At 42.4% G+C, this 16,209-nt stretch overlaps 1 protein-coding gene across 1 annotated transcript; it reads right to left on the reverse strand.

The window, feature by feature from the left end:
- Nucleotides 1-2,094: 2,094 nt before the first annotated feature.
- PLAC1 (placenta enriched 1) lies at nucleotides 2,095-2,634 on the reverse strand. Its single transcript, XM_063083083.1, has one exon. It carries the CDS (start codon nucleotides 2,632-2,634, stop codon nucleotides 2,095-2,097), a length of 540 nt encoding a protein of 179 aa, XP_062939153.1.
- Nucleotides 2,635-16,209: the final 13,575 nt, after the last annotated feature.

Raw genomic sequence — 16,209 nt, forward strand, 5'->3', positions numbered from 1 at the left:
TTTACCTTGCAGAACTGTTGTGAGGATTAAATGAGATCATGTGTATAACGTATCTGGCACATGGTAAGTACTATTATTACCATGGAGGGCTTGAGTCTCTTCGAAGACTGATACATTACACAACTCCAGGGGGTATCTCTGTGAATATTGCCCCTTGCGGTTGTGAAATGCTCAACCTGCACCTAGTAGCCCAGGTCTAATGCATCTAGTATTGTTTGCTAAGTTGCTTGTATGTGTCTTAGTGTTTCATAATCTTTAAGCTTCTGAAGAGAGGATGGGGGAGGGAAATGTTAGTTCTGTTGTTTGGTACATAGTCTCATATACTGCTACTTTTCTAGCACCATCACTTACCACAACCTCACCAGCATCAACCATCCCTCCACCCTGTCTCAATTGTATTGGACTAGACTACTTGTACTTACTCTGATGACCGCAGCCCAGGTCCTCATGTCTCTGCACAGGCCCAGTCTCTGGAATAGCCTCAATAGCTTCTAACTACCTACACTTCTTTACCTGTTCCCCACCCCCTTGTTTAGACTGTTAGTCTTGCTCACCATTGCATCCTCAGCATTTTACATAGTTCCCAGCACATAGCATAAACTCAATAAAACTTTGTTGCATGAATACACTATTTTCAGGGATTATTACCTGGTTTTCCTCAAGAAGAGGCAGGGGATTTTTAAATGAACAGCTATGTTTCTTCAACTACCATGACTGAATTTCTGACATCTACTCATCTACTGAAGCACTTTGCCTATATTAACATGCGCAAACCTTCTGCTTTTGAAAAAAAATTAATTTATTTTTAAAAACAAAAATTGCATACATTTATGGTATGCAACACAATGTTTTGAAATAGTCTGCTTCTTAATAGATGTGTGACCTTGGGCAAGTTTCTTAACCACTCTGTGCCTGTTTCCTTATTTCTAAAATGGCTATGGTAAGAGTACTTCTCTCATAGGCGGTAGTGAGGATTAACTGAGATGCTTCTACTATCTGGAATATTTTCTCTCCAGATCATCCCAGGCTCCTTCTTCACATTAAAGACTCAGTTCAAATGATAATCCTCAGAGGCCCTCCTTAGCTACTCTGGCCCCTTTCTTCTCTAATTTCTTGCATATCACTTTAAGTTCTCTATAGCATTTGGCACTATCTGAATTTATCTTTGTTTGCTCTTTTCTTTACTAGATGTGTGTCCTCAATTTCTCCCAGTCCCTTTCTGTTCGCTGCCATATCCTCAGTGCTTAGAGCAGTGCCTGGCATATCGTAGCACTCAGTAATGTATATTTGTTGAACAATTCACTTACTTTTACCCCTCCAAGCCTTTGAGAAAGCTAATGGACAGCCAAACTGTGGTGAGCACTTTCTGATCATATATGTTGGGGGAAAAATTTCTTTCAAAGTACTATCAGTCTGTCACTAAGTGTAAGTAAGATTCAGCTCTTGGCCTCAGGAGCTTAGCATGTGACTTGAATGAGTCTTAGAACCATTGGTGGTTTCTAATCACTAGTGCAACCTGTTCTTTCCATGGACGAAAAGTGATACAACTGTAGATCAAACAAAGAAAGTATGTAGCTAAGTACTAAGTTAGTGGTGCAGAGGATAAATGAAACGGGGATACAGATAGAGAAATTCAGTTGGGGAAGGCTTTCTTGGACGACTTTAAAGGAGAGATAAGTCAGCCTGGAGAGATGAGACCAGGTACCAATGTTTACAAACCACTTAGAACAGTGCCTGGCTCATAGCAAAAGGTACATACATATATATGTTTATTAAATAAAATGCCCAAATGATATTTTTATGACATCAGAATTTTATTTTTCTTTAAAAAAGGTATAAAAATATTAAAAAGCTTTATTCGTTAAGTTGCTATGGGGTTGCCCTTTCTCAAAGGCACTAATTGAGAGGGCCATGAGAGTACTTATTTGTCTGATATTAGTAAATTCTACACACTAATTCTAGAAACAGCATCTTTAGGAGACCCCAAACCTGGGATCACATGGGCCCAAGCAGATCATGCGAGTGAAGACGCCAATCCTCAGAAAAATCAACAAAGTAAGGTGACTGAGCAGAATGGGCCCCCAGAGCCTCTGCTTAGTAATATGAGGCCTGAGTATGCCCTTCTTCATTGAAGACACAAGGTGGACAATCGCAGTTGGACCTTCGGCAGGACTGTGACAAGCTGTACGCCTCGTAGCAAGTCTCATCATTCTGGGCCGTGGTTCCTCTCTTGCTGGCTACTGTCATGGAGCAGGGCATAGTGAGCCATGGGGACTGTTGGGAGGCAGCACACGACACTGGGATCGCATATCTAGACGACGTGCCCTTGGAAGCGTAGTGCATCTCGGTGCTGTAGATAACTGTGTCCTGAGAGACGGCCTTGGCTCTAATGCCACATTCAGTAACACGATAGGTGAACTGGTAGGTGTGTGGCTGAACATGGTTGGCAGGGCAACCCAGGCCCAAGTGTAACTCGTGAAAGTGTACGTATACATCAGTGTTCAACACGAAGGGGTGGACCGTGACCATGAACCAGTCTATGGAGCACAGCACAGTCATTGGATTTTGTCCATAACACGCTGAAAACACAGAGGTGAGGAGGACCAGTCCTCCTATCAACTCAAAAGCTTTCATCCCTGAAGCCAATCAGGTAACACCCCTCAGGAAACAGGAGGCTGTCCAGTGAGGATTTCTAGAGCACACAAAAACACAAGAGGCAAGTCATCTTATTTCCTATTTCTTTCTTTCTTTTTTTGTAAGCAAAGGTTGTTCCTAAAGCATTAAGACGAGGAAAACATTCATGTGAGAGAGAACTGAATTTTAATTTCATTGCTGGAACTCGTGTGCTTATAGATGACTACAATGGCTTCTTTAAATGGCTTTGCCATGCCGTCTGGCATAAAACACATATCCCTCATAGGTAGAATGAGTTTCCACTAATCAGGAGTGGCATCCATGTGTGTGTAACCCCCAAAGAAAACCAAAACAGGTTTTGTGCCAAACATTAAAGAAGAAGACGGGAAATACAGTTTCATCCAAGCTGGCAACAGGCCCCTCTTTAAGGGCCCCCATGTCCTCACGTAGATCACACTAATAAACCCCTTCCCTATTGCCTTATTTTTGGTTAGCTACAAGTTTAATTAAATAAAAACCTAAGAGGAAATTATGGTTTATTCCTGACAACCAAATACTGAAATTTTGCTGAGTGGGTCACTTAAAATGTTCAAATTAATGCTTCATAAACTCCAGCAGTTGTATAGTATCCTAAGTCATGATGACCAATAGATTCTCTGGTACATTCTTTGGGATACCTTGTAAAATGGTGAAACTGCAAAAACATAAAAACTTGCTGGATTTAATTTTAAATTTTTTCAATGCATATTACACATTAAAACTACTTAAAAGTCCTATATTAAAGAAAGGGAGTATTGAGTTTGCACTTTATACATTGTTTGACACGATATCTCCTAAAATCTTTCCTTTATATTCTTCTTTTACCCTCATTAGCTTTTTCTTTCTTCTTTTTTCAGTAGGAAGCTCTGTGGCCACCTCCTAGTCCCGTTGCCTCTTTACCTCTTAAAGAGTGGCAGGCAGAGTAGTGGGGAGAAAAAAGTAACTCTAAGACTAAGTGTCTAAAACATGCTATGTAAGGGAGGTGGCACATGAAGAAAGGAGAAAGGAAGAGGAACATCATCGAATGTTGTCCAACTCAGCTTTCGTCTTAAAAGTGAAAATGGCATAAATCAAATACAGAAGTGCCTAAAACGTGGAAGGAAATATACATGCTTAAGTATAGGGATTCACTTTTGTTCTGTGCTAAGTAACCCCTGCAGAAAATAATTCATTCTTTGATGAATATTTATTGAATGCCTACTATGTGCATGGCACTGTGCTAAAAAGCATCCCAAGACCTTTCTTTCCTTCCCTTTTCCCCAGTTGCAAAAAAAAAAAAAAAAAAAAAAGAAAGGAAAAAAAGAAAAGAAAAAGAAAAATGCAGCTCTTTTCCTTTGATATTGATGAATTCACTGCATTCTTTAATGGAAACCATGGCATAGGAGCCCACTAGAGAAGTGCACTGGGCTGGATGAAATGCTTTGTTCCGATGGGTACAGATCAGTCTTGCCATCTCTCACTCTCTCATTAATGACTTCTCATTGTCTCAGGGCGAGGGGTGGCAGGGGGTGTTGGGTTTAAAGAAAAGCCTAAGGGGTCTGCAGGGCGTCTTCCTTTCCTTTTCTCTTTGTTCATGCTGCGATGTCTCTCCTGGGACCACCTGGGACCACTTTTTTTGTTTTTCACAAGGCAAAACTCGAAGCAGTAGCAACGAACAAACACAAAACCTATCCCCTTACGCTCCTCCCCCCAAAGAAAACCCACAAACAAACACAATAAAACAACAACAACAAAAATAAGTAAATTCTGGTGTGAGCTGGTCCTGGATGACTCAACAGTGAAGTAAACAAACCGCTAGCTGCAGAATGCTGCATGCTGTGTGCTGGGCTCCTTTGGGAAGCTGAGCCATCACCCCGTCACTCCCGCACTATTGTCTTGGTCCAAAGGACACCTTGTCCTGAGCATGCTGTGTGAGTGGCTTTCTCTCCCTCCCTCCCTGTCTCTTTCCCTTCCCCTCTCTCCTGCTTTGATTCGTTCTTTCCTTAACATCATCTCACAGCCTGGGCCTATTTGTCCTGAACAAAAACCTCCTCTTGAAGTAGTTCCTGGAATAGTCCAAAACCCCAAAATTGAGACCCAAGTTGAGGGCCGTTCTTGTCCAGGGAGTTAAGCTACACATTTCCTCTCCCTCCCTCAAGCTCGTTTCCTATACTCTTCTTTCTTCCCCATGCCTCTCACGGGTAATCCAGATAGTTGTAAAAAGCCAAGATTCTCTGAGAAACCAGACAGTTGTCCCCCAAGAAATCATTTTAGACCCCCTCATCCTCCCACCCCCATATCCACTTCTTGAATTACACTGCACTGAATCAGTCTCATAGGGAGGGGTTCAGTAACAACACGGAGTTTGGGGGTTCATTTAGCACAAATCTCAAACTTGGACAGGACAGAATCTGTTTCCTCTGATTTTCTTAAAGCCAGGAACAGATTGCCAAACGAAGATGCCTATGCATGTGACAACATACCTTGGAGCTCGGATAAAGCTTAAAAAGGAAGTCAGTCGGACCCACGTTTGAGGCTGTGCTCTCTGAGGGGACAGAGCTAACGCCTAGCTCAATGTCACACTCTGGGACTTGCTCCCTTTTGCTGAGTACAGGTCATCAAAACAGGGCAGCTTCCCTTCCCCTTCTGTCTGCAATTCCCAGTGAAGGGCAGAGGGGTGTGTGTGTGTGTGTGTGTGTGTGGTGTGTGGTGTGTGGTGTGTGTGTGTTTGTGTGTGTGGTGTGTGGTGTGTGTGTGTGTGTGTGTGTGTGTGTGTGTGTGTGTGTATGTTTGGGGATGGTTATAAGTCATTCACAACACAGTGGGAATGCATCAGATCAGCTGGCTTTTCCAACACGTAGCTGAGATGTGCTGGCAGAGTGGGATCCTGGACAAGGGACAGGGAAGGCAGGCTCTGGTTCCTGGGAGAAAGAGAAGGCTGAGGGGCTAGGGATGCGAAGGGGATGTCAGAAGAGCGGGCTGTGTGGGGTGCCAAACGGAAGGTATTTTTAGCCAGAGTCGGGACTGTACATAGCATCCTGGGAGCTGTAGACAAAATGCTATTTAAAGTCTCCAGAAATCTTCAGAACTGAGGGGGATTTGAGGATTGGGGAAGAAATTAATGCAAAGAAGGGAGTGTTCACCTTGGGGCAGCTGCCCAGCTGAGGTGTCTGGGCTGTTAGAAAGCAGGTCTCAAGGTCTGCATTACTATAGTACCATTTTGACTTGATTGCAGATTATCCCTGCGACATTTCAGAAAGAATGAGCTTAGATGCATTAAAATAGCCAAGCAGGGCTCGGCTATTGGTATGTACCGTCCTGAACTGAGCTATAGAGAAGCCGGACAAACCAGCTGCTAATAACACCTGGATGCAAAATGTTTGCTTTCCTCGCAGCCACAGAGTACAAGTAGCTTTTTGTTTTTCTAAACGTGGTTTATGCATATACATTTCCCCATAACTCCTTTAACAGTTTTCCTCCTTCTCTCTTTCTTTAGAACTCCCTAATTCTTAGTAAATTTTTTATATTTGAAAAAAATCATGAAACGTTTAAATTTGGGAATATGAACTCTATTTCTTTTCTCTTTTTCCTGTAATTAAGGCTGCTCTTTTGATTAAGTTCAGAGTGCTTATGTTTAGGAGATAACTATATCAGTCCCTGAGAATGATAAAATTAGATTAGGAAAGCAAGACTGAGATCTAGAAGTACACGTGAAATCAAGGCAGCTCACTTTTCTCCTAATATACAGGAATAGAATGGATTACAGTCCCCTCTCCCCCCAAAAAGGAAAAAGGAAACAGAAAAGAAGAACTACCACTTAAGTCTCCATTATTAATTTTTTTATGCTGAAAGTGCTGCTTATAAAGTTCAGAAGCTGATCGTTTTGAAATTGACAAACAATAATTGTATATTTTTATGGAGTACAATGTGATGTTATGATATATGTATACATTGTGGAATGATTAGATCAAGCTAAATAACATATTTCTCACCTCACGTGTTTATAGAAGTGGAGTGGATGGAATTGGTGGTTACCAGAGGCTGGGGAGGTGGGGAGTGGGTGGGGGAAGGGGAGATGGTCAAAGGGTAAAGTTTCAGTTAGACAGGAGGAGTAAGTTCTGTTGATCTATTGCATAGCATGACTATAGGCAATAACAATGTACTGTATATTTCAAAATTGCTAAACGAGTAGATTTTAAATGTTCTTATCCTGAGTTCTATTAATGTCTTACAAGAAAGAGATTGAATACTGGTCTAAACACAGAGCATTTTTAATCTTGGGAAGAAACCATTTTTAAGGGTGACAAAGGCTGAGGTTCAAATTAGTTTTGTGATGTTAGTGAGTGAATCGAGCAGTGTAACACAAATCTCTTTGAAAGCAGATGGGATTTTTGCCTCCCCATCTCCTCTGATGTCGTTAGAGACACGGAGGAACTCTTTGCATGGAGAATGGGGAGGGGAATTAGCTAAACATTTCCACATCTGGTTTTGGAATAGTTTGGAAAAAGAACTCACTCCATAGGCTCCTGGAAGCTTTTTAGGTCGACAGTTATTTATTTTTAAAATTCAGTATGCTCGTGACAGCAGAGCTATCATTTGTATATTGTTTTCCCAGAATCTTGTTGTCAAAACAAAAGGAAACAGAGGGGAAAAGGAAACTGCAAAGCAGCATGCAATTATCTCGGGGAAATATAACTGTCAAGACTTTGATTTGCAGCGGTTTGTTCGCTCTCTCACAGCTGATTTGAAGAAAAATGAATCTGAGTCAGAATAAAAATTCTTGTACAAAACAAGAACAGAAAAAATAGCCTTAAAACTTTGTGAACTCTTTAGTTTAAAACTCAAGGAGTCACATTCTGACTTTGCCCTGCAAACTATCTCAAGGTTTGAGAGACTTTTAAATTGAGGTTCTTTTTAAAGCTCAGTTTTTAAGAATTACTTGGTTTACTGCACTCATAGAACGTGAGAATTGTGATTAATACTAATGATGTTGAAGGTACATTGAAGTGAGAAAATTACATAACTGCTTTTGTAGAATTTACATTAATTCTAAGACTCTGGGACTGGTTCAGTGTTCCAGCTTTCTGAAACACAGTGTTAAAGTAACCACACATTATTCATCATTTTGTGTGGAAGAATTATGAACTGCTAACGCTTAACAATGTCCATTTTCTCAACAGAGGAAAACACCTTGACTAACCCCCAAAGAAGACTTCATTAAAATTAAACTAAAAAGCAGTCATTCAATTCTTTTTCTGATTCTAAAAGTAATTGCAGAAAAATTGGAAGATATAGAAAAGAAAAAAGAAAACACTCCTTAACCCCAAAAGAACCATTGTTAAATTTTTGATTTATACATTTCTAATTTTGAAGGGGGAGGGGGTAAAGTATAGGTACATATATATGATTCAAAGTCATTTCTGGAAAAAAAAAGTGAAGGCTTTTTGAAAGCTGTTTTTAATTTTTGACATTGAATTTGAAAGTAATCAAAGCATTATTTTTCTTTGGGCCATCTGGTTTTGTTCTTATAATCTGTTAAGCTATCAAGCGTAGTTTAAATGTCATGGTTCATCTCATACACAAATAAAGGTTGCGAAATAAATAAGAGTCCAAGCTCCTTGCAAGAGAGAAATTTTTGTTGGGTCACAACTTTAAAAGGTGAGTAGTCCGAGGTGAAATCAAACCATAATAAGGCTACGCAACAAGAGTAAACCATGCCCTGACTGACATAATATTTCTAAATAAATACAGAAAGCCATGCTTTAGGGGAAATTGCAAATATCAGTCATGGGAACTCCTCCCTTTTCATGCAGAGAACCTGAATTGGTTTAATTTTAAAGTTGAACAAAAGGATGTATTTCATAATTTCCGTAAAATGTAAGGAAAATCCCAAACGTGTGCCCTTCATTCAGTTTGTTTTAATTTCATAATTTATTTGAGTTTGATTTTTCAGAAAACTACACCCTTTGCCACAAAGCCCCAGAGTCCCTTCTCATTTTAAAAGACAAGGTAGGTTTGTGTCTGTTCAGAGTCCTCAGCTCCACAGCAGCTATGGCCACATTTTTAACCCATTAGTAGTCTCTGGAGGCCTGCCAAAACCGGAGAAAGGCCCGTTGCCTGCCGCGATTTCAGGGTGTTACCATCAGAAGGCAGAGGGTTGAATCAGAAGTTCCTTCAAGCGCTTCGCTACCTCTTTGATACACCTGTGTCAATAAATAAGGGCTCTAGAAGGCTTCCAAAAATGGCCAGGCACATTCCTCTCTCCCTTTCAAAATTGGGATTTTTGGGTGCAGGTTTTCTTAAAGTGAGGTGCATGTATATGGCCCCTTAAGGGTGGCCCAAGTCCGAATCAAACCACAGTTAACTTTACGGGCTGTTTGGCTGATTTTTAACTGACTTGACCAGTGTGCATCTTTCCAAAGCCCAAAGCCACCTTGTATATGCCCTGTCCAGAATGCGGCCATTTGGTGCATGTGTATACACGCTGACTGAGGCCATTCACCATCCTTTGGCTCCTGAGAGGTAGAAAAAAGTTCTAAAAAGGTTCCTTTGATAAGGAGGGCTGTCAGTCGTGTTAGGGAGCCTACAGTTTGGGAGGTATGTGTGCATGCTGGAGTAGGTAAAGATGCGTTACTCTTTGGCAGGACCTTGTGGGAAGAGCAAATTTTTCTCTCTTTCACACACACACACACACACACACACACACACACACACACACACACACACACACACACACACACACACACACACTAAGTAGAAGGAAAGCCCCAAATCCGTTTCCTGCTGTTGCCCTGATCCCAACTATTCTCCTCATTCCTTAATCCTTGGACTTTTAATTCCTTAAGAAACCGAGTCTTGGTCTACTGTAGTATCTGGTACACAGTAAGTACTCAGTAAATATTTTTTGAATGAAAGAATGAAGGAATCAATGAATGACCACCAGAAATCACCACCTGCCCCTGTGCCTCCTTGCCCAGCCCCTAAGGGCCTGAATCTAGCTACTGGCGAACCACTTTCCCCACTCCTTCTCCAAACTCCCAGCTGAAGGCCTGGTGTAGCAGTAAAGCCTTTCTAGGTAGAGAGTGCAGGGCCCTATCAAGGGTCCCGGTCTGTCCACTTGCCCACCCGCTTGCCTACTGGGCTCACTGATGCCAAGGGCTCTACCTCTACCCAGCCCAGTGGTACCCGCTGCCCTCTCAGTTAGCTCTTAGCCAGCTACCCCAAATGCAGCCAACACTCTTTGTATTTCTCTCCCCTTCTCCCCCCGTCCCTGTGATAAGTCACCCTCTGGAGAGAAGACAAGGTGGAACTTTCCCCTAGTCTGGCCTTTACATGGGAGGAAAGAAGAAATTCTCAAGCCCCGCAGACCAGGCGCAGGCAATGAGAGCAGAGCATGATCAGAAGCGAAGCCTCAGGCCCGCGCGGTGCTGAAGAGCGACGGGCGTCTAGAAGGGGCTTGCTGGAGTCACCAGGTTTACCCAAGCAAATGGACACTGCCCTGAAATGGCCCGAGGATCGCCTTCGCTCCAAGGAGAAACCTCAGCGGGGGCTGGGTATCTGCTCCTCCTCAGAGCAGATCTACACGTCCTCTCCCAGGCCCGAGCGCAGAGGCAGAATCAGAAAGCACCAGCGGTTCCTGGGACATCGGAGGCAAGACGGGTTAAGTCCCCCACCCCAAGCGGCCCCTCGGCTCACTCTGGGCTGGGCTGTCCACTCTGCCGACTCCGAACCGAGAGACCCAGGCCAACTTCTGGTGTTGTTTCAGCGTCCCCTAGCGTGAGTGCCCCCAAAAGGGCTTTGTGGTTGACCCCATCTTCACATATGATAGAGTGTTTCACTGGTAAATATCACTATCTATTTCTCTCGCCCATACTTTTTATATAACAAAGATTTGACTTTGGGTGTGATAGCTCCTGATCCTAGTAATATCAAAATACTTAGGAGAGAGTGTTGGCTTGGCTCCTTCTTCCTGCAATTAGTATTTGCTAAAAAAAAAAAATACATATGTTTAATAGGTTGAACTTGTCTTCATTATTGACATATTACAATATAAATATTAAAAACAAATATATAATACATACTGTTAAAAATAAATATAAAAGGCTCATCTATTATATCTGATAATATATACAAATATGATATACAAGTCCATTATAATATAGAAACAACAAAAATAGGAAGTGCCCTCCCTCCTGGTAATCTATCTTCCCCTCAACAAAGAATAAAGGACATTTTTCTAAGATTTATCTCAAGGGCTAAGACCTTGAACTTACATTGCTTGACTACAAATGTTTAGGACTACGTATACATGTATATGTATTTTTCCCCAAAACTATGTTGAAGTCTTAACCCCTGGTACCTCAGAATATGACCTTATTTGGAAACAGGGTCTATACAGAGGTGGTCAAGTTAGAATGAGATCATCACGGTGGGCCCTTATCCAATATGACTGATGTCCTCAATAAAAGGGGGAATTTGGACACAGGAATAGACATAGACAGAAGGAAGACTATGCAAAGACGCACAGGGAGAAGAGGATGGCAATGTGACCGGAGTGATGCATCTGCCATTCACTGAATGCCAAAGATTGTTGGCAAATACCAGATGCTAGACAAGGCTCTCATAGAGCCATCAGAGGGCACGGCCCCGCTGACACCTTGATCTTAGACTTCAGGCCTCTGGAACTGTGAGGAAATACATTTCTGTTGTTTTAAGCCACCCAGTTTGTGATACTTTGTACAGAATCCCTGGTAAACTAATAAATATATTTTCCCAACAAATTGAACAGACACACATACCTCCTTCCTGAGATAAGAGCCCACTACTATATTAATGTTCTGACTCTATGCCTTGCTACAACGTTAAATTCCATTTGGAATTAGAAAGATGGTGAGACAACAAGGAATGCAGACAAAAAACTGGAAAGAAACAAGCCTGTCAAAAGGGGTGCCAGTGCTGGTGTTTGATACCTACAGGAGAAACAGAATTAGGATGAGAAATTTTGGTGTAATATCAAGAAGACTTTCCTAAGTCTAAAAGTTGCCCCAAAATGCACTGGTGAAATAGGATGGATTAAAAAATTAAATTAAATTAAATTAAATTTTAAAAGTTATCCAAAAATGGTCAGAGAAACCTGGTATGGAGCTGAGTTCTCTTTGTTCCCTGCAGGCATTCAGGTAGAGACTGGATGGCCACTTGTCAGGGTGGCTGGAGAGGGAATTCCTGTCCTATATGGGAGACTAGATTAGATGGTCTTTAAAGTTCTGTCACAGAATGTCGTGCCTGTGTGCGTGTGCGTGCATGCGTGTGTGTGTGTAGTGGATAGATAGATAGACAGATAAATGCATATGTTATGAGCACATGCATGGGAACACACAGGTATATACAAGTACGTCATGCACATAATCAGAGGTTATTTGTGCAGGTCTTCTCTGGAAAGCCTTACAACCTCATTGACGCCTGAAGCCTCTAAACCTGATACATAGAAGATTATCTAACCCTGTCTGATAGGAACCTGACCTCTCAGCCAGGTTTTTGTTGTGACTGGATGTGACTGTGTATTAGTGGCAATTCCAAGGGGAAGGTGGCAGGGGAGAAGGGAGAGTGGGTCATGACATAAAGGAAAATACTCAGAATGGGGCTTACTGCCCAGCTCTACAGAATGGGGGGTTGAAATGGCCTTTCTAAGCAGCATGGTCTCTGAAAGCCCCACATTGGGGGTTCTCTTTACAAACTTCTTGCCCTGGATTGAAGAGATTGGGGCTCTGCTCCTTGGAACTACAGTCTATGGAGGTCCTATCACAATTATAGAGTAAGTGCTCGAAAGTATAATTATTTTCTGTTTAACTCAGAAATGAGAGGGCCAGCTCATAGCTCACTTGGGAGAGCGTGGTGCTGACAACACCAAGGCAAGGGTTGAGATCCCTTTACCGGTCGTCTTTAAAAAAACAAACAAACAAACCCCCAAAAGGAGTAGTAGTAATGACTTTTAAAAAATATATTTATGCTTCTCTACAATGTTTTAAGCAATTACACAATCTGGGGATTTTAAAAAGTTTCTTTGAGCATATATGGCTCACATATGGCAACCGATCTCAAAAAAGAGGCATCTTTGCTTTAATTTGGATGTCTTTTTTCTTTTGTCTAGAGATCCTCCTCCCCCAATAGATTGTACTCCCTCCTGTTGTCCCTCTTGATCCTTGCAGCTCTCCTGTAAGGTCGCCAAAGACAGGCGTCACATGTGAAAGCTGTGGAAATGAGGGCCCAGGAGGACAGAGAGCCTTGGCCGAGATCAAGGTTGAATAAGCTGATTTGGGCCTAAGGCCCTTCCACCAGCCTACCTGGCTTCTCTCCCATTTTATAATGCAGACAAAATTGCAAGACATTACTATGAGTTCATCATTGTGAGAGGAAGGGAAGATCCTGGAGTGGCTTGTCCTGTGGACTGCTGCTATAAGACACACGGGAATTCAGCTTCAGTGTCTGATGGCTGAGTCCTTTAGGAGAGCGGGCAGAATGGACTCTAAACTGAGCAAACCAAAGCACAGAGGAGCTCTGGGAGCAACTTCCCATGGCTGCAGAAAGCTGAGAGAAGCTCTAAGATGGCAGATGGCAGTGAGGGGCAGGTACAAAACTTTCAAGAAATGACCAAGTTTCGAAAAAGACGAGAGGAAGAACAGAGTATTCTCAGGCTTTCATGCAAGGTCTGCATCACAGGCTGGAGAGGGCAGACCCCGTTAGACAGGGTGTGTAGTTTGTGCTTTCCCAGAAAGCTGAGCCTGATTTCATGGAAAACAGATACTCTAGAACGGAAGGCTCCCTTGATGGAACTTACAAAAGTAGGGAAGGATGCTCATCCCTGGGATGACATCCACATCCAAGAAGAGCAGGTGACTCCCGTGTTCTAAGAGCTCTGTGCACTTCTTCATGAACTGCCCCGCTTCCACCAAACATGGCAATTCCTCAGGCCAAGTCCCCAGTTCTTAAATCCATCTCACTGCATTTATGTTGGGTATACATAGACACGAAGGAATGTCTAATTTCCCACATGGCCCACCTTCCGCCTAGTTGGTGGATGCTTGTGAACGGGAGAGGAGAAAGATGTTCAGGATAAACAGGACATTGGGATATTTTGAAACTTGAGCATTTTGTTTTGTACAGAGATAAAGAACTTTTCTACGTGCTCTCAAAACTAAACACAACACTTTTTAAAGTTTTGTTTTTACTCCTAAGTGATGGGAACAAAGACAGAAACTGAGTCCACCCACTAGACAAGGCTGTTCCTCAGAGGCAGCTGCCTGACTGCTGAAACTCAGATTCCCCCACAGAAGGAAGGAAGGAAGGAAACGAACGTTTACTGAGGCGCTATGCTAAGGGCTCTACGTGCAATATTTCGTTTAATCCTCATAGTGATCCTGTGTGGCAGGTACTATTATTATTAGCCTCATTTTATGGAAGAAGAAATTGGGGACCAGAAAGTTTAGGGAACTCACTAAAGACGCAAAGCTGCTAAGTGGCAAAGTCAAGATGGGACACATCTGCCATGCTCACGGAGCTTCTGTAATTCTTTTTCTAGTATATGCCAACGCTAGGAAAGTAAACCCAGAAGGTGTTCAAAAAAGAGAACATAAAAGAAAGACATAGGTTGCTTACGGTATCAGAGCATAGGGTGGTGGGGGAGGTGGGGGAGTTAATAGCTTTTCAAGCAGGGGAAATAGAGAAAAAAAGAGGCAATAAATGAGAGACAGAAACTCAGAGGCACTTCGAGTAGATAATTCTAGATCACTGTTTATATTTTATCACTCCTTATATTTTAGACTTCTTGAGAGCAAGCAGTCGTTCCTTATTTCAGTGTCACACATCTATTCCATGAGCTGCAAGCATACCCAGAACATAATGAACCTCAGGACACGCTGTATATTCAGGCCTTCTCAACCTATTTTGACAAGAGAAATGCGTATGGCTTCTGTACAAAGCCACCAGATATGGGAACCCGAAACTAAGAAGAATGGCCTGCAAGCTCACCCAACAAATCTTCCTGAATGGAAAAAAAGGGTACCACACATTCTCAAACTCTTACATTTGTTATGGAAAAGGAGAATCACATATTCCTAACTCCACCCTGAGGACAGGGATTGTGTCTCTTTCTGATTTCATCGTCTTTTTAAAAAGAATGCTGGGCTTCTACCAAGTCTGGATGTTTATGACAAGACAGGGCTTGGATGAGAGGGAGAAGAGGAGTACAGACAACTGAATGGTCGAGTCAGTGGGTGACTTGTCATCAGTGCCATATTCTAAACAACCAGAGCTAGTGCCTTGACATAAGTTGGGTTGTCACAAACATTTTAGTGCTCTCTTAAAAAAAAAAACCCAGCCCACTTAGTGAGTTTGCAGAAAGCAGCAGGACTGAGGTTCTCTTCATTTCTGGTCAAAAGCACTAGCTTGAGATGCTGGAGAAAAGAAATGGAGCTTATTTCCCCCAATAATACCATCTGGTGGTTTCTCAGGCTCTTTATGAAGAATCCTATATTGTTTGAGGCAGTAACTGGCTCATAATGAGAGCTAAACAACTGTGGCACCCACCTGTTAGAAATCAAGACGGGGGTATTAAAACCAGAAGTGCTGGCCCATTAGAAGGGCCTGACCGTTTCGTGTAGAAGGCGAACCTCTCCTAAACCCAGGGATTAGCCTGTTCACATTGGGACAATAACTGAAGCAGGTGCTCATTCTATGGGCTGTTCAGACTAATTTTTCTGACTGCCTAGAGGTAGAAGCTGAAATAGAATAAGTCCTCAAAGGGCATGACCCCAAACAGGGGATGGGGAGGTAAGTGAGACATTCCTTGTTCTTTGCTTCCTTGGACAATGGAAATGGAAACTCTTGGCACAAAATGGCAGCTGCCCTGGCACTTTGGTGATCACACTGCGGAACTAGGGCAAAAGAACTGATTAAAGAAATATGAAGAATTGTGTTTATCAAGAGATGCAGTAACTCGGAACACACCCTCACTAGTGATCTAAGTTTAAGCTCTGCATCTCTAAATAAGCAACACTTTCAAAGGGGCCACCTTATCATTATTTATAAAATAATCTGATTTTCAGGGAGTAAAACTTCTCTTTAAGCTTCTCTTTTAGATATTTTGCTTGTGGGATACTGTAGACCTGGGGGGTATTTTTACAAACCAAGTTGTAAGTGGCATTATTATTTCTAAGTACAAGGGTTTATGGTTTTACTTGCGTCTTCTTAAGATTCCATGAACATATGAGGGTGACTGGAAACTTGGTGTTAGCAATACTCTTGTTCTGATTGCCCCTATATAGACATGTCCTTGAGACTTCCAGGTTTGGCTAATTGGGTATTGGGGTTAAGAAGTGATCTTGACAGCCTGGCTGCAGGGCTCCTTCCGCCCCCACCCTCACCCCCTGGTTAGTCCCAACTGCAGTCCCATCAATCTGGAGGAAAGGAAAGGTTATGGAGGTGACAATGACTTAGCTCACCTCACGGGACAGAAATGGGTACGATTTATATGAACAGACTTCTATGGACAGAAAAAAGGTG

The sequence above is a fragment of the Cynocephalus volans genome, chromosome X, assembly GCF_027409185.1.
Source record: "Cynocephalus volans isolate mCynVol1 chromosome X, mCynVol1.pri, whole genome shotgun sequence".
NCBI lineage: Eukaryota > Metazoa > Chordata > Mammalia > Dermoptera > Cynocephalidae > Cynocephalus > Cynocephalus volans.